A 17,952-nucleotide genomic window follows, 5' to 3' on the forward strand; every position below is an offset into this window, starting at 1 on the left:
CAAGTAGTCTCCCACACAAAGACTGCTCAGCAACAGAAGCTTATACACTTAGACAGGTAACCACTTCGACTTTAGGCATGCCCCATCTTTACCCTTAAATATGCAGCCAGGTTTGCAACAGCAAGGGCCTTGGGATGCTGCTCCCAGCTCCCAGTCTATTTCTGTCTATTTCCTGGCACAGTTTCTCAGGGGTAAAGCATACTGTTCACTGGAATGTTCCATAGTAATAGAAATGCTGTAGACCTTTCTGCTGTGGGGGAGAGGTGGTAGCTTCACCCGTATGTGACCATTGAGTACTTGAAATGTGGATAGCGGGACTAAGGAAACTGTGTGTGTGTGTGGGGGGGTATTAATTTATGAAAAAAATCAGAAGTCAAAATACTGAGTTAAGAACTTGAAAGATCAGAGAGCAGGGAGCAGCTGCTAGTTGCTTCCTACCTCCTTCTTTCCTCTGTCCAAAAGGGCTGAGATTGAGATCCTTTCTCAAAAAGGATTCTTCTGAGGTCTCAGAAAGGATCTCAGCCCTGCCTTACCACTTCCTGTTTCCTCTCTCTACAGTCCTTCGAACCTCTGTGGTCAGCTAGTGGCTAGTTCTGCCCTCTGACTCCAAGCAAGCTTTTTTTTTTTTTTTTTTTGCCAGAATACGATCAAAATATCACACATTTCCCCCTTTTTGTCTAAATAAAAAGTGAAGGTTTTAGCTAACATTCTAAAACTATATATAGTAAGTACAGTAACTATATACAAATATATAGGCAATAATTACTTTTACATGTCTAGTATATTTGCATTTGACAAATCCAGAGAAAATGCTCCATTTTTATCCTTTCTTGGTGAGTTCAAAGTGTTGTACTTAATTCACTTTCTATCCTAACTTGTATTACCAACCCAAAACTATCTTCTTTTAAATGTCTTTCAACCATATGAAAACTTAATTGTTTAGTCTTTAACTTGACATCAGAGACCTGAAAGTGATATAATATTACCCCAGTAAAGAAGAAATGCCCAGCATCAACTCCCAAATTTAAGAAATAATAGAAGCCGGGCAGTGGTGGCGCACGCCTTTAATCCCAGCACTCGAGAGACAGAGGCAGGCGGATCTCTGGGAGTTCGAGGCCAGCCTGGTCTACAAGAGCTAGTTCCGGGATGGGCACCAAAGCTACAGAGAAACCCTGTCTCGAATAACCAAAAAAAAAAAAAAAAGAAAGAAAGAAAGAAATGATAGAAATAGTTGGCTGCCTGGACATTCACCAAGGTTTCTCTGTAATGTTGGGGCATGTATCTTCGGCCTGCAAGCCTAGAATATTTGACACTTTTTTGTGACACAAGATTTTTGAAGTACTGTCCCGCTTTTTCTTGGCAAAGTTTGGCACTTTCTTTTGTGTTGTGCTTGTCCAATTTAGACAGCATATCATCAGCAGTTGAGGCAGGGGCAGTTTCTTGTCCAGTGGCTACAAAAAAATAAACTCCATACTGAGTTTCTTCAATGCCATCATCTCTGAATTAGATTGGTGCTGCCAGGAGCAGACATGTCTCATTGTCATTAAAAAAAAAAAAGATTTGTATGTTATTAAAACATCTTAAATGTTGTATTCTTGTAGGTCTGTGAAGTGTTTGAAGACCACCTGTCTACCTAAAATATCTGTTTGACCTTGAAAACATGACTGTTATAGGTGACTACTACCTGCATTTCCTTATTATCCTTAATAATTTGTGATAATTCCAGAACTAGAAACTTGCATTACATTTTTAAATGAGCTGCATAGGTACAATACCTTTAACAAGAGTAAAAATGTATGTACAGTATTTTCTAACAAAAATAATCTTAAATTTACATCAATATTCAAAAATACCATAAATAAGAGTAGAAACATACAGTATGACAAAAATAATCAATAATATTGGTATCAGTATACAAAAATTCAAACCAATGTAAAATATTTAAAACTAGTGGTCCTTTTTTGGTTTAAAGGTAGATTTAATAATCTACCCTCTTATCCCATCATTTCTATATCCCCCTCTTTTCTTTTCAGAACAACATTCCTGAATCTAATCTCCTTTTTTCAGCTTTTTTTCCTGACCATTACCAATAACAAGCTGTAACCAATTCCCCTAAATGGTGACAAATATTCATAACCCACCAAATGATCAAAACTCACTCACCCCACCTCTTGGGAATGTAGGCATCATGTTTTATGATTATTTCTTCTTGTTTTGGGGCAATGGCATCTTTAGGGGACTTTGGAAAAAAATTGGTTCATTATCAAATCCTGGAAGAGCTATCTCTGTATCATATGTTGTCCAGTCTCTGTGTAATGGGAAATGCAGGTCTTGTCTTAAGTCCTGGCTAGAGTAGTCTGTGAGACTAGACCTTCTCACCTAGCCATCTTGAAATTGTCCTGAGCAGTTTATCTCCACAACCTGTCTTTGCGTGTTGTTTTTCAGCTTAGTGGTGTTATTCTATTTCTGGTGGAATCGTCCTTGTGGGGCCCCACCCGACATTTGGAGACTTCAAAGGTTGCTGTTAGGCATGGTCCTGGTTCACTGCAGAAAACTTAAACATTTTACGTGTCATGCAGCAGATCTCAAAGAGGTTTAATGACCATAATTTGTTATGTACATCCAGAGTACAAAAACTTAATTCCTACTTACCTGATAGAAACTCAAACCCGAAGTCATGTATAGGAAGCTAGATGAGGCCTTTTTCTAGAATTAGTTATGACTCTATATGACCATTAATATGACAAAAAGTTTAATATATATATATTTTACAAATTTTGAAATAATATTTATACTTAAGAGATGTTTTAAAGAGTCAAAATAAACCAAAGAATTATGAGATTAGTGGCAATAGAATAGTCCCTTAATTTTGGTTTTTCTTCTGTCCTGTATCTGGTGGTTCTTTTGACTTGAGACAGAGATTTTCGATTTTCCTTTTAAGAACCATGGTTGGGTTTCGTGAAGGAGAGAATCATGCTCCAACTCCAAAGCCAGCTCTACTTTTTAATTAAACTGGTACTGAAGAAGACCACTTGTATTATGTCTGTAGCGAACAGCAGAAACAAACATTTGGGAAGATTTGTAAAATTTTGTTCTGTTGGAGATGTGATATACCAATAGACCAATTTACTCTTTTTCTTGGGACATTTTCTCTGGATGATCCATCCTTTTTCTTCAGATGTCTCATTTGTCCCGTTGTCATGAGTTCCTTAGTTGGATGCCTTCATTTTCTTGAAAAGACAAAAATAAAACCCTGTCCCAACCCTAATTTGGGAGAACTTCCTTTTTGGCAAGTTATATCTGATCAAATGAAAAGCATTTGTCAGTCTATAAGTTAGTTTAGATTGAATGGTCATGCTGTTTCTTGAGCTATCACCTTTTCTAATCAAGAGATCTCTCTTGTTTGAATCTAATCTTTATAATATTTAATTTATGGTTTCTCCTGAAATTTTTGTTTTATCTTCTAAGGCTGTTCTATTATCCAGAGCAGTATGGTTTTTGGTTTTGTTATGTTTTTGGGTTTTTTGTTTTTGTTTTGTTTTGTTTTTTACAGTGGAGGCATTAAGTCCTTTAATTGCTCTGGGGAGGAGTTTCCCCCATGGTGACAGAGAATGATTCAACCAAATTTGATATGGGAGTATGCAAAAGTCTCTCCCCCCCCCCCCAAGGCATTTCCCATTGGCAAAGGGTTACCTTGTCATTCCCTTGTTGATCTACATTCATTGGTCAGATGTTGTCCTTTGCTGCACCTTCTGCATACTCTAGGAGGCAGGAGTCTTCTCTTGGTATTATTACTAGAAAATACATGTTTCTAGGAACACCCTGCCTACCCTTTTTAGGTGACTCTGTTTACTGCAATTGAAACATCTGACATTTTGGGTTTTTTTTCAAGTCATTGGAAATCACCTCTCTTATCCAAGCATGATCATGGTTATGAGATTCAGTATTGACTATCTTGAATCTATTATTCTATGGGTGCTGACCTTGCCTTTAAAGGCCCAATTATCCTTTTGTATCATGAATTAGCATTTTCAAAATCCAAAGATTCACTTATAGTTTGTGTTGCTTCTGAATTTGGTATCATTCTATTTACAGTTGAAGTCAGTCTTTGTAAGAAATCAGTGAAGGTTTCTTTTGGGCCCTGTGTAACTTTATTAAATGTCTCAGTTCTCTTCTGACTTCTTCAGTTCTGTTCCAAGCATTCAAAGCTGCCAAACGGCGTAGAGTCAAGGTGTGTTCATCATATATAAACTGTCTTTGTACATCAGTGTAACCACCCTCTCCAAGGAGTTGGGCGTGGGAAATTTCTAACCCTACTCTTGGTTCAGTAGTCTTAGCCTCGCCAGTACCTCCACTGTAATTGAGGACCAGATTCCAGTACTGTTCTAATCAAGTCTCTCCAGTCTTGTGGTAGAATTCTGTTACTAGTTGACCATGAATTTAACATCTACTTCACAAAAGGTGAATGCATACCATATGAGATTATCACTTCATTAAGTCTCTTCAAATCTAAAATTTCCATGGGAATCCATTGAGCTTTTAAACAGTCTTGGAGATGTCTGTCGTTTGGCAGTTGGTCCTGTATGGTGACTAGATAAATTAATGTTGGCTTTTTGATAACCTTGGAGTGTTCCCCTCTAATTTTATAATATAATGGTAAGGTTGGGTCTCCCCTAAATTCCTCTATGTTTGTCTGAATATCTCTATTTTCTATTTTTTAAGTTTTGTAAGTTTTCTAAGGCTTGTAGCTTATCAGTCAGAATTGATTATTTAGTAATCTTTTTCTAAGGTCTGTATCTTGGCACTCATGTCAACCAACTTTTTTAGGGATAAAACAGTTACCAAACCAATAATGTTTATAACTGATATTATATAAATCTTAGCTAAGTTAATTATTGCCTCATTTGAATGTTCCATTTTATAAACCACCCATTGTGGAAGGGTTTATATACAGAGACCTAAACTTCCTCTATCATAATAGTGTTTCCCATCTTTTAATGTAGGAAAAAAAACTCTATCTCTATATCTCTCTTAAAATTAATTTTGCCCCTTTAAGAATTCCAAGGTGTCTCACCAAACAGCTGATAATGACACGTATAAGGCTGACTGTCGCATGTCTAGGCAGGGAACACAGGTGTTACACAGCCTGGCTGAGGACAGCTGCCACTGATAATATGTCAGCATCCTGAGGAAAGGGTTCAGGGAAAGCCTACAACCCATGGGAAAGGAGCCAAAGAGTCAGCCATCCGAAAGGTAGGGAGGAACATGGGAAAGCAGCATGTGTGACCAGCAGGAAATGAAAGCACAGAGCTGCCTGAAGGAAGAGCTGGCTGGTGTCAAGGGACTAACTCTGGTGGCGTTTGGGGATTCTGGAGATTGCTGTAGAGAGGCTGCAACAGGAAAATCCCAGACTCACTCAGAGGACTTGGGGGAAAAGAGGAACAGCTAGCCAGCAGCACAGTGACTCCAGCAGGTGCAGCTCAGGCGGATACTGGTGGCTGCAAAGCCTTGGGCAAGTGACTATTTTGTGAATTGTTGCCCCAAACGTTGGGCACCAGATGAAACTTTAATTAATCTTTATCAGTAAAAAAATTGGGAGTTAAATTTTGGGGTAAGAACCTGAAAGATCAGAGAACAGGTAGCGGTCAAGTCTTGTTGACTGGTCCACTTTGTGAGTCTTTTCTAGTTCATGTGGTGATCTGATGAATTGTTGCTTTTGTTTCTACCCTATAGGAATTCTGACTAGGCCCTGTGGACTACAAGGTAGTGTCAGGGTCTTAGAAAAAACAATCAGGTGATTGTTGCTGACTATGTGGGACCAGACACCTGTCACTACACTTGTTTGTACTCTTCGCTCTTACCTCAGTAGCACTGGGGCAGTTGGATAACATAATCTCTCCTCTACCCTTCTAGCTTCTGAGCTTTCTGCCTATGTTCTGACTTTTGCAAAGAGTGGAATTAGAATTCCTCATGATTCATAGATTTGTATGAGAAGAGAACAGAGCAGTGGTTCTGCAAGGGCAGAGGTAGGCACATTCTGTAAAACTTCTTCAGGAGAATTCCATCTCCACAAGTAATGTATATTTACATTATTTTAGTTGTGACTTTTTTTTCTTTTAACTCAGAAAGAAACATTTTCTAACTTTAGGAAACATTTTATTAATGGCCTGTCATAGCTGGTCACACTATTCTGTTACTCTGAGGGTGAATGAACCCACTTGTGCCTTTCTGATGGTGCCTTTTGCAACTGACATGGTCCCTCTCCTGGATGCTTTTGTAAACCCTGTGGCATTATGGTGGCCAAGCTTCACAGGTGCCATGTTTGACTAGGCCTAGAGATTGGTGGCACAGTCTGCTGGAGACTCCAGGTGAGAAGAGAATGCTTCCCTGAGCTTCAGTTGTCTGCCTCCTCCTGTTCGAAACTCACTGGAGCAGCAGGAGTCTTGGTCATGCTATGAACTTGTGGGTTTTTAATTAACATATTTTGTTTACTGCTATGCTTGTTGCATGCTGGAGGGAGGAGCCTAGAGGTTAGTTGAGTTTTGGAGGCTTGATCTGAGAAAGCTGATAGCTCACTCTGTAGTTGAGGTGATCTGAGACTCCATAGGCAGGTAATACTGAAGTGAGCCAAATTCTCTAAGATACTGAGGACCTGAGAAGTTTTCATTTGTGTTTTCCTCTGTGGCTATATAGGCTGCTAATCTGGGTCTCATTTTAAACTGGTTAAATAGTAAACTTACTAAGGTAAGTACCACAGCTTTTTGCTGTGGTGTTTGAGAGCTGAGAGTGTGTGATCAATATTTATTAACATTCTGCCACCACATCTTGCACCAGTGACCTGGCTGTCAGTTTCTCAGAGCTGTGATATAGAGAGTGAACTCATTAATTAGATTTATCTGCCCTGTTCCATACTGTACTCTTGTGCCTTAAAGCTGGACTTCCCTGAAGGCACATGTATTCTTGGCTGCCATCAGGCACGCTGCCACTGTGTTAAAAGTTGCAATATATCATTTTTTTTCCACTCCAGGAATTAAAATCATCCTTTTGGGATTTTGTTTTCCCTCTAAAGTGTGCCATGCCTATTGTGTGATCATGTCAGAAGTGTCTTCCTGTGTGTCTAGGGGCTGTGGGATGCAGGTGACAGCCTGGCTTCCAGGCTTGGTCGCCATTCTGTCTTGAAAAATTGACTCTCTTGAATAGATGCAAAAGGGGTGGGGGGATGTCACTGTATTTCAGGTAGTTTTTTGTTTTTGTTTTTGTTTTTTTTTTTGAAAAGGTTTTGCCTTGATCCTATGGATCCTGTGAGGTTAGCGAAACACTTATTTTAGAGATTATCTTTGGTTAATTAAGCATTGCCATTTTGGAAATACAGAGAGAAGTCTATAGTGGAAATTACCCTTTCTTCCTACAAATGAGTCATTGATATGTTTTGGAAGATTTCATTTCAGTCTTTTTTGGTTTTTCAAGACGGGGTTTTTCTGTAGCTTTGGAGCCTGTCCTGGAACTAGCTCTTGTAGACCAGGCTGGCCTCGAACTCACAGAGATCCGCCTGCCTCTGCCTCCTGAGTGCTGGGAGTAAAGGTGTGTACCGCCACCACCCAGCAAAAAAAGTTAATGAAATTTAAGGTTTAGTTACATATTTGTATATCCTGGTTGTTGGAGTGATTTTTGTGTAACTATGTCATGGTTGTTTACCCTTATCATCAACCACTTTAAAATACTAATTTTTTGTGATTTGATAACATGTTATTATCATAGATGATTTTGGATGTCACTGATGTTTTCTTACTAGAAAGATAGCAAGACAGGGTCTGAACTCCAGTTGCCATGTGAACACCCCATGGCAGTTCCCTGGAAAACCCACCAAACATAACAAAACTAGGAAAAAGTGTGTGTGTCCTATGGCATCTGACTTTTATGCAACTACTTTTATTTTTTCACATAAATAAAGAGTATTGCATATGTACATTAAGAAATAAGAAAGGAAATAAGTCAGTATTGAGGTGTCTTAGGTGCCTTTCTATCAGTTCAGCCAGTATAGCCCTGCTGTGGTTGAGCTCTCATAGGCTCATCTGACTGTCTCCTTGGTTTTGTAGATTGTTTGCTGCATGAGGAGAACTTCTCGGTGAGATGCCCCAAGCACAAGGTGAGTCATAGACCTCTGCACTCTTAAGTGAGACTGGCTGTGTAGCTGGAGAATAAGGGTAGTTCCCCTTGAAAGACTTAAAGTCCTAAGCATTGAAAGGCTTGGCCCATGCCTGTCCAACCAACATATACCTCTAGCTGAAGCTCTCTCCTAGTCTTTGAAAGTTAGGGGGTGCACAAAGCTAAAAGATATAAGAATCCCTGGGGCATGGGACCAACACCCTTTATGGTAAGATGGGAAGAGGTATGGTGTTTTGAGGGGGGTGTCTGTCTGTTTAATATAAGAAATTAGAAGATCAGACTCAGTGAAACTATTGCTGCTTCCTACTTGAGTTTACTAGAACTCCACCCAGTTCATGTATCAATTCTTAGTGAGTCGATGCAGGGCCTGGTATAGAAACATATCTTTGGTAGGAAATAAGAGTCAACTCCAGAGCTTGGGGAAGCTCTCATTCTCTCCCAAGTAGTACAGCAGAAGCAACCCAACAATGTATAGGGATGGCTTACCACTGACACATTTCCCAGTGTGTTTAAGTGGTGCTTTCATGGTCATTCCCTTTAGGAAGGGTGGAAAGATGAGTGTAACTCATTTTTTGAGATGCCACAGAAGGCCAGATGGGGTGAAGGAGGAGGGTCAGGGTAGAGAGCTCTGCTGCCCATGTTTCCTGCACTTCACCTGTCTAGCTGAGGTTACACTGACATCTGGTGGTCATTGACCATTCAGTCCTCAAAAAGGATCAGGAAAAAAAAAAAAAAAACAACGAAGGAGTCATCTGTAGAAAATTGCCCTCAGAATGCACCTGGCAGACTCTTATGTTTCCTTCTAAGAATGCTTTCAAAGGGGATCTCAGGATCAGACAACATTCTCTCTATTTTTACCTGTGATCACATTTTGCCTCAGAAAGCCCCATCTGGGTGTCTCCTGTTTGTCATTCAGTACTGACTCTGTTTTTATTTCCTTTTCCATGTGCCATTCCTTTCCTTACCGCTACCCTCCCTGGTTCCGACTCTGTATTTTCTGTTCTGTCCTTTGTCTTGTCTCCCCTTGGCTTTGGCCGGTGTCAGCCTCCCCTTCCGTGCCCTCTCCTCCCCTTGCAGAACAAGACCGCGAAAGGCAGCCTCAGCACAGAGCAGTCGGAGCGGGGGTGAGGGGGGCAATGTGCACGTGGGAATGGACAGCAAGCACAGGTGAGTTGGGGCCTGCTGGGCTCCCACCACCTCCTCACCAAGCTCCATGTGTGTCCAAGCCTCCGGCCTCAGACTGTCATGTGGATTTTTAACAATGTCAAGGGATTAAACTGATTGTAGTGAGTGGCTGCAGTTCAGAAGATATGGGCCCTGGAAGCTTGGTTTACCCTTCCTGCCCTGCTCTGTCACCGAGAGATGAAAAAAAGTAGGGTGTAAAAAGAACAGAATCACTGTGACGTGGGCTTTGCACAGTGGGCTGAGAGACTAGCTGTATTGAGGTATCATTCTCTAAATGGGGGGGATCTTCTTTTCCCACAGACACAGCAGGCATATTCTCTGTGGAGTGTGCCCTCTTCCTGGATACAACTGGGAGGTTTTTCCATTTCTGGAAAAATCAATGTTAATTTGAAGAACAATTGAATCAATCTAAGAGTATGTGGTTTTCCTCCTCCAAGAAAATGTTTAGTTGGTACTTCAGGCGCTAACTTGAAAGAAGGCTGTTTGCATTCTACTGTGAGATAGGTCTGGATGCAGATGTGGGTTCCCCACGACTCACTGGTGGGGATGGTGAGTGCATTGCTATTGTGCTTTTTCTTTATGCCTTCCTCTTGCAGGGAGTAGGGTTAGCAATGCCTGGAGCAGAGCACAGTGTGAAAGACAAACCGGAACCACTTTATTTGTTCTTGGGGCATAAGACCCAAACATAAGAAGACTGTGGACTTACAAGACATTGTCAGCTCTGCACTTATAGAAGCTGTTGGGCTTTACAGGCTGTGCGTAATCCTTCTGGTACAGTGTTGTGGCCCTCAGGACAAAGTGGTGGGGAGATAACGCATATGGGTTTTGGAGAACTGTATTGGCCTTCAGTGGAACTTACGCACTTGATTGCCACTGTGCCTAAATAGGCTCTGCAGTCTCTGTAAGAGTCTCTATATTGACCCTGATGGTCGGAGTCGAACTCTAAGGGGACCATGAGCTAGATCCCTGAAGTAAATGTGTGTTAGAAGGCTTGGGTGAAGTAAAAATGAGTTCATTTGGAACTTGATTTTAACCTGAATTCTAGCCTGAGTTTTAGAAAATTTGGGCCTTGGGAAACCATCTCTTGGGGACCTTGGTTATCATCCCTACTCATTTTTAGATGTTTCCGGCTCTAGACTGGAAGCAGAATGGACTTTGAACAGAAAGACTGAGCAGTTTTAACTCCATCCTTCGTGGGCTGGTATCTGGCTATAATAGACCTGACCTTCATGTAGGGATGGGCTTCAAGTCTGTTGGGGTTTGCAGCAGTCACCTATTGAGTAAAAGAGCAGACCCTGTGTTCAGTCATAATATCTGAAATATTCTTTGCAAACACATCATACAATAAAAAAAAAAACTTTTCTAGGCTTATCTGTTCAGTTGTTACATTGAGGTCAGTCATTGCTCTTCAAAGGCCAATCAGTTATTGAAGCCTCAGTGGTGAGGGACAAAAACAAACCACTGTCCTCAAGGAATACTCATGCTCAGGATAGAGAGTCACCATTAAGTCACACAAAGCAGAGATGGGACAGTGAGTGTGCATGTGTTCTGACCTACTGGTAGCCCATTTCTTCACACAGAATGTTGTGAAAGGGGCTTTGTGACTGAGGTTAAAGCTACTTAGTATCTCTATGCTTCTGTTTCCTATGTAAAAGAAATAACAGTGATGAACTCAGGAGGATTTGACAAGGCTTGGCAAATACAGAGCACACTGGCCACTGCATGCTACCTAGTTGTGTGTTTCTGAGAGCTAAAACTGTCTTTCTAGTAGAAAATACCCAGTGCTAGGGACTAGAAGATGTTGCTTCAACATGTGGGGTTTGTGCACCTGTCCTCACCAGGCTAAGAATGTAAGAGAGGTAAAGACTTTGGATACTTGCCCAGTAGGCCATGTCCCATCCATTTCTGAGGATGATAAAGCATCTTATCATGGTAGGCCTGTGGTGTTGAGATAGTAACTTCACCAGGCAGTGACGATGCCCACCTTTTATCCCAGCACTTGGGAGGGAGAGACAGGCGGATCTCTTTGAGTTTGAGGCCAGCCTGATCTACAGAGTTAGTTCCAGGACTGGCTCCAAAGCTACAGAGAAACCTATCTTGAAAAACAGAGCTAGTTATAGGACAGCTAAGGGTCCTATACGAAAAGAAACCCTTTCTGGAATCAAAGAAAGAGTGTTACTCTTTGGGTTCATTGCAGGTTTAGACAGTCTTTTGACAGAAGGACTCCTGAATGTGGCTTCTCTGCTGGGCCCTGAGATGTAGTAGACAGAGAACAGAAACCATCATTTGAAGTGATGGTCTGTCCTGGGTACTAGGAATGCCACCTACCCATGTGCCCTGCACAAAAGAGCCATGGAAAGAAAGGGGTGGCATCCTGCCCTGCTCTGTCACCAAGAGATGAAAAAAGCATGCAGCTCATCCACAGATGAATGAGTGCCACCTCAATCCTAGCTTCTTCTAGGGAAGTGCTGCTGGGGTTATCCCTCCAAAAGGAAACCCTTAGTCTATCACATTTCCCCGATTCCATAAATCAGTACTGAGTCAGAATTTGATTCCTCTTTAGGTAGGGATCACATGTACTTCAGAGAAGAGTCTGCCTCTGAATCCTGGCATAGCTGAGCTGAGTGATGCCTGCCGCAGTTGGCAGTCAAGCTTAGAGTTTGGTGGAGAAGGATACAAAGAAAGCCCTCTCAGGTTCAGGCCACAGTGAGGAGTCCAAAGAGAATTCTCTGTTCTCCTTGCTGAACATCAGATGCTTATTGTTTTGTGGTTGTAGAGTAGAACCCAAGTCCCACGTAAGGGTTCTGCTACTGAGTTAGTCTTATTACATTTCCATTCTTAGTGATAATCATTTTGGTTTTTCAAGATCCCCTTCCCTTATTCTTCCAACTGCTGTTGTTATGGACAGTAGCCACATGCCCAGTAAAATGTAAAGAGAATACTTACCGTCTTCAGGTTGGAATGACAGAAAACTCACAGGAAATCTAATTACCTTTTCTCAGCCATGTCTCATACAATGAAACACAGTTCCTAGAACCTAGTTAGCAAAGGACTGGGTAACTATACACCCAAATCCTGCATTGAACTAACCAAATGCTTTGGGCTGCAAGTGTCACCTCCCTGAACTTGAGCTTCCTCATCTTGAAGATGGATTCAAGCTACCTTAGTGCCATGGTAAAACACCTGTATTCCCAGAGCTGGAGTCTCAGGTTGTACTATATTATACTGCAAAGTGCCTTCCACCTTACTGGACTTTTTGTAAAGGGCAGGTATGTGCATGTGTGCTTATGAATGGTACATTCTTAGGTCCTTTACACAATCCAGCCTTCTTAGCTGTTGCTTATTGGTAAGCTTTGTGGAGGCAGGACTTGGGTTCTACTCTGAAGTTTATCTATTGGTGGCGGGAACAGGAGAGACTTCAGAAAGAGATGAAGAGGAATCTTTTTTCTTGATCCCTTCCATGCAAGGCCCATTAGCTTAAATCACTGCTCTTTCCCCATGTTTGGTCCAAAGCCTCATGATAGTGCTAGCATTGATCTTGGATGTGTTCAAAACCAGCCGCCGTCTACAGAAAGGTATGAGTGTAAGATACCTTTGAAACTCATCTCCTCCCATTGCTACCACAGCTGTGCTGAGACCATATAGACCTTCACAGCACCCACTGTCTCCTGCTTGTTTTCCAGGTGAGACTGTGGAGATGAGAAGGTGGTGGACACACATGATGGAATGGAATCCTTCTGCTGTGCAACCACACCCCACCTTGCCCTGCCCTGCACCCCCATTGCGCCTGCCCATGCCAGCACTTCCTTCCTATGTTCTCACATCACACTCAAACTGGTGACACCACAGGAAAGAAAGACACAAGATGTTGGAATGGCTGTTTCCATGGACACAATCTCCATAGTGACAATATGGGGGAGGGGGGAGGGGGGCTGATGGGGAAGGGGGGGTTAAAAGGGAGGGATAAAAATATATATATATAAATCTATTTTTAGTCTGGAAAGACTTTGTTTAAATGAAAGGTGCGCTATCCCTTTTGATTCTATTTTAAAATTATCTAGTTAACTCAATTTGTTCCAGTGACAATGAAATTTAAATGTGAAATTGAATTGAACAAACTCATCTCATAAAGAATGAGGTGTGGCTTTGATCTTTAGCCTGTCTCACAACAATTCAGTGAACACTAGACCAGGACTGAAGGAGCAGACAAATGATACCACCTTTCCTCTGGTCAGCCCGTCTCACAGGGGAGGTTTGTGGGGAGGGCAGAATGGGGATGGTCATTTTCAAAAGTGGGGGAATGATGTTTAAACTCAAAAATAAATTTTTTTCCTTTCCAGAAACACTATTTATTTATTTTTAATTTTTTTTTTCTTTTTGGGGGTGGTGGTGGTGGAATTGGTAGATGCCCCAAGGTCATGTCTGTGTCCTGGATCACTGTGGCTCCACCAAGTAGGTAAAGTGGCCCCACAGCAACAGATATACTAAGGAATGGCTTCCCTCTGGCGCCCTCTTTCCTTAACACATTCCGTGTAGCTAGGACCCATAGGGACCCACAGGATCCATGGAACCCATGGAGGCCCAGGCCTCTGCTGCTGAAATAGGCCAGGTCTGGGAGAGAACAGCGTGTGAACCATTTGGGTGGGTAAAGCTGGCCAGAACCACCCACCCTAAGACTTTATTGCTTTCATTTTTATGATGGAAAAGGGGGCTTGTTAGATGTGTGGCCCCATGCTACGTGAATCTTTATGTTGTATTGTTTTGTTTTGTAAATTGTATAATTTTTAAATATATGAGTTTTAAAAAAAGAAAAAAGTACAAAAAAAAATCTTGTTAAGGCCTTAAGAAGGGATATGTGCATCTTTCAGGGGTCACTCTGCCGTGGGGATAAAATAGCTGTTTTACAAACAGTTTTATTTAAAAAAACAAAAATCGAAAAAAAATCAAAAAAAATCAAAAACATAATAAACTTCATTTTAACCTTGTGTCCTTTTCATTTACTTTAAGTGAATGTGTCTCTTCCTTCTTCAGGATCAGCCTCCCAAAGGGGACGTTGGCTGAAACCAGACCCAGGGTTCTTTTCTGCCCCATGGGACAATTCTGACTTTTTGAAGTTGACATGAGGATATATTCCTAATCAGCATTAATTTTAAGGATTGTAAATGTATAATTCAATGTTAATGGACTTTTTTTTTTAAAGAGAACAGAAGAAATATTGGAAATAGTGTTTTGAGTTGGAAGTAAGTAATTATAAATGAGTTCTAGTGTGTTCATCAATTCAGGGCCGCAGAAATGGCAGGTTAATTTGCTTTAATGACTGTACCGAGCAGTGTGGTCCATTTCTCACCTCACCTGCCTGGATGGTGGTATGGATGCGAGTGGTGTGCTGTGTCAGCCATGGGACCCTGCTCAGGCAGCTGCACAAGACCTGAATAGAAATGATAAACACAGCTAAAATGCAATTGATAGATTTCAGGTGTCAAGGACTAAGTCATAAAACTTGAAAAATACGTATCTTGAGGAAAATACTCTCCTGACAGCAGATGTTTGTCACTTTGCCTTTTGTTCCTTTGTTTGCCTTTCCATTTGCTGATCATACCAGAGCATGGCTTCAGTCATGATTGTCTATGTCTTTTCTTAAACTGGATTCAGAAAGAGTCTGATGTGGGCAGTGGCCCTGTTAGGCTCCTCTTGATGACAGTTTTCTGATGTCTGCAGTACCCTAGCTGAGTGTGCCTTTCAGCTCCTGCAGTTTTTAAGGTCAGTGCATGTGTGTTGTAATAGATTTTTTAAAAGCAGCTTTTGGTTCACTGATGGAAGATGAGCTCCCATGTACCTGCATCCTCCAGTCATGTGCAGCCTATCCCATTATTAATGTCATCAGTGGAGGAGCATGTTTGTTGTAAGTGATGCACCTACATCAGGGTTTGCTCTTGGTGCTGTACGCTTCGTGGATTTGTACAAATTTATGATGCCCGTGTATCCCCATAACAGTCTCTTACAGGACAGTTTGTCACCCAAAACAGCTGTGCCAACTGCTCCTCCGTTTCCTCACCAAACCTGACAACCACTGATCTTTTTATCATCTTCATAGTTTTTCCTTTTCTAGACTGTCATATAATTAGAGACATATGTATGTATGTATGTGTGTGTATATGTATGTATGTAGCCATTTCAGATTGGCTGCTTCCAATTTAGTAATTCACATGTATGGTTTCTTCACATGTTTATGGGTACACAGCTTATTTCTTTGCTGCTGCCAAAAAATACTCCATTGTCTAGATACGCCCAGTTTTTCTAGCTTCTTGTTTGCCCAAGGATATCTTGATTGCTTCCAATTTGGGCAATTATGAGTCGACCTGCCATAAATACTGTGCGGGTTCCTGTGAAGGTATAAGCTTTCAGATTAATGTGTCATGTGATGAGGATATGTTTTGTTATAAGTAATGCTAAACTTCTTTTCAAATGAATATACCATTTATATTCTCATGACCCATGAATGGGCGTTCCTGTTGATTTACATCCTCACCAGCGTCTGGAGGTGTCTTTTATGTTGACTATGCTTGTAGGTATGTAGTAGATTCTTTCCAATACTCATTAAAAACTTTAAATTTTATTTCATTCTATGTCTATGGAACTTTTGCCTGCATGTACAACTGTGTGTCACTTGTATGCCTAGTACATGTGGAGGTTGGAAGAGGGCAGAAGAGCCTCTGGAAGTGTTGGGAGTCGATAATGTGGGTGCTGAGAACTGAACCTCAGTCCTGTAAGGTCAGTGCTCTTAGCCATTGAGCCATCATCTCTCCAGCCCCTCTTTTAAGTGCATATTTAAATTGTAGACTTGCGATTGTTTTAGAATTATGTACATCCTAGCCATGGTTTCTATTTATTCAGTGGCATTGAATTTATATATGTTGTTTGGGAGCTAATAGCCACAATTTTTACAACTTGCAAAACAGAAACTGCCCATTAAAAAATTTCCTGAGAGTTTGGGCCTACTTTCCAGCGTTCCACTGTCTTTGATCTCTGGCTCCCCCAAGTGATAGTTGTTGGGACTGCCACTCACGAGACTGCCATCTTGTATTCGGCACTCTTGGGAGGAGCTGTGTGAGCTGGAAGTTCCTCCTCTTAATGGACCTGTGCTGGCTGGCTGCAACAGCTCCATAATTGGTTTATAAAATTCTCATGAAAGGGTTTGGGTCTCACAGGCCTCACTGTGAAGCCTATTGGGCTCAGGTGTAGACTCAATTCACCTTAATTATCAGTGCAATACTTTTTAAGTCCAGTCTCATGACAATGTCCAAAGGGCCCACCAGTACATTGTGCCTTTCACCCCATGATAGAGGTCCCAGATTATGGGCAGTTTGAATTTTTCTAAAATAATAGATCTACATTGGCCACCAATAGATTGTCATGTGCAAGCAGTGCAGAACTGCAGCTCAGAGCAAGCAGTATTGCAGTATAGTGTGACACCACATTTACTTGACATTTTTTTCTGCTCTTGTAGCATGAAAACTCCCACCTCTGGATCCTGGGGAGGACTAATGACAGCAATACCTGACACATAATCCTTGGAAGGCACAAGCCTCCTTTAATTTTAATTTAAGGTATGTTGAGAATATAAGTACCACTAGGACAAAGTGGGGGAGTTGGTAATAGAAGGCAGCAGAGGTAATGGTGCCACAAACATTCTCCAATAGAGAGGGATGACAGGACCCGAGGACAGTCTCCACTTTCCAAGAGCAGAAGTATAGGAGGACAAAGACTAAGACGTAGGGGCAAACTGCTCTTGTGCAAACTGATTTGCGATCCAGTCAGAGGCAGCAGACATGATGAAGGCTTGAGTCATTGATCGCATCAAAGGATTTGTTTGGGTATTGATGGTAGTGGAGAGATGTCAGGGTCTAGAATGGGTTTTCAGTCAGGAAACAGTGGAAAGAGGTGCTGGGACTGGTTAAGTTTCTTCTTAATGTTATGTAGGTCTTGTACCTCAAGAAACTGAGGACAGGTGTACTGGTTCTGGCAAGGTCACTGCTGGTAATCACATCTAATACCAGCCTTTTTCTGAGCTTAGATAATAGAATTTCCAGCGGCATGGCAACATATCTCAGGCTGGGGAAGCAACTCAGTGATTGAGCATTGCTTTGAATGTCTGAGACCCTGGGTTCAGTAACAACGCATAGCAAACCTCATGTGGCGGGTCTGGTCCTTATATCTGTTGGGGTTCTTGGTAAGTGCTCCCATATTCTGCAGCACTGCTTCAGAGAGGTGACTATTCTACAGCTAGCCTGGATGCCATTGGTTGTGATCAGCAGATTGGAAATCACGCAGGAGGTGCTGGTAAAATGTAGAGAGAACTTCCTAGACCACCCACTGGTTCCCATCCAGAGACAAAGGGCTGGGGGGAGGGCGCAGCGGCTAGCAAAGATGGCACAGAAGGGTCAGTGACCAGAACAGAGGCTAATGGGGATGGTGATGTAGTCAAGTGATACAATAAAAGCTACTGGATTCTATAGTGGAGTCTAAAAAAGAGAAATGGTATGTGGAAGGGATGGAGGAGGGGCTCAGGGTGGGGCTGGCTGCTGAGCCCAGAGGTGGAGA

The 17,952-nt window shown here is 41.7% G+C and overlaps 1 protein-coding gene across 6 annotated transcripts in view; it reads left to right on the forward strand.

Moving 5' to 3' along the window:
- Tcf20 (transcription factor 20) overlaps positions 1-14,336 on the forward strand; it is a 160,141-nt gene extending 145,805 nt beyond the window's left edge. For 4 of the 6 annotated variants that reach the window (XM_050128155.1, XM_050128148.1, XM_050128165.1 and 1 more), the window contains exons 4-6: positions 8,097-8,146; positions 9,211-9,333; positions 13,035-14,336. In XM_050128155.1, coding sequence (XP_049984112.1) covers positions 8,097-8,146; positions 9,211-9,294 — 134 coding nt within the window. In that variant the 3' untranslated portion in view covers positions 9,295-9,333; positions 13,035-14,336. The remainder of the gene's footprint in view (positions 1-8,096; positions 8,147-9,210; positions 9,334-13,034) is intronic. The other 2 variants (XM_050128132.1, XM_050128140.1) reach the window with 2 other exon arrangements.
- Positions 14,337-17,952: the final 3,616 nt, after the last annotated feature.

The sequence above is a fragment of the Alexandromys fortis genome, unplaced genomic scaffold (assembly GCF_014885135.2).
Source record: "Alexandromys fortis isolate MF-2015 unplaced genomic scaffold, M_Fortis_MF-2015_v1.1 scaffold_28, whole genome shotgun sequence".
Taxonomy (NCBI): Eukaryota; Metazoa; Chordata; class Mammalia; order Rodentia; family Cricetidae; genus Alexandromys; species Alexandromys fortis.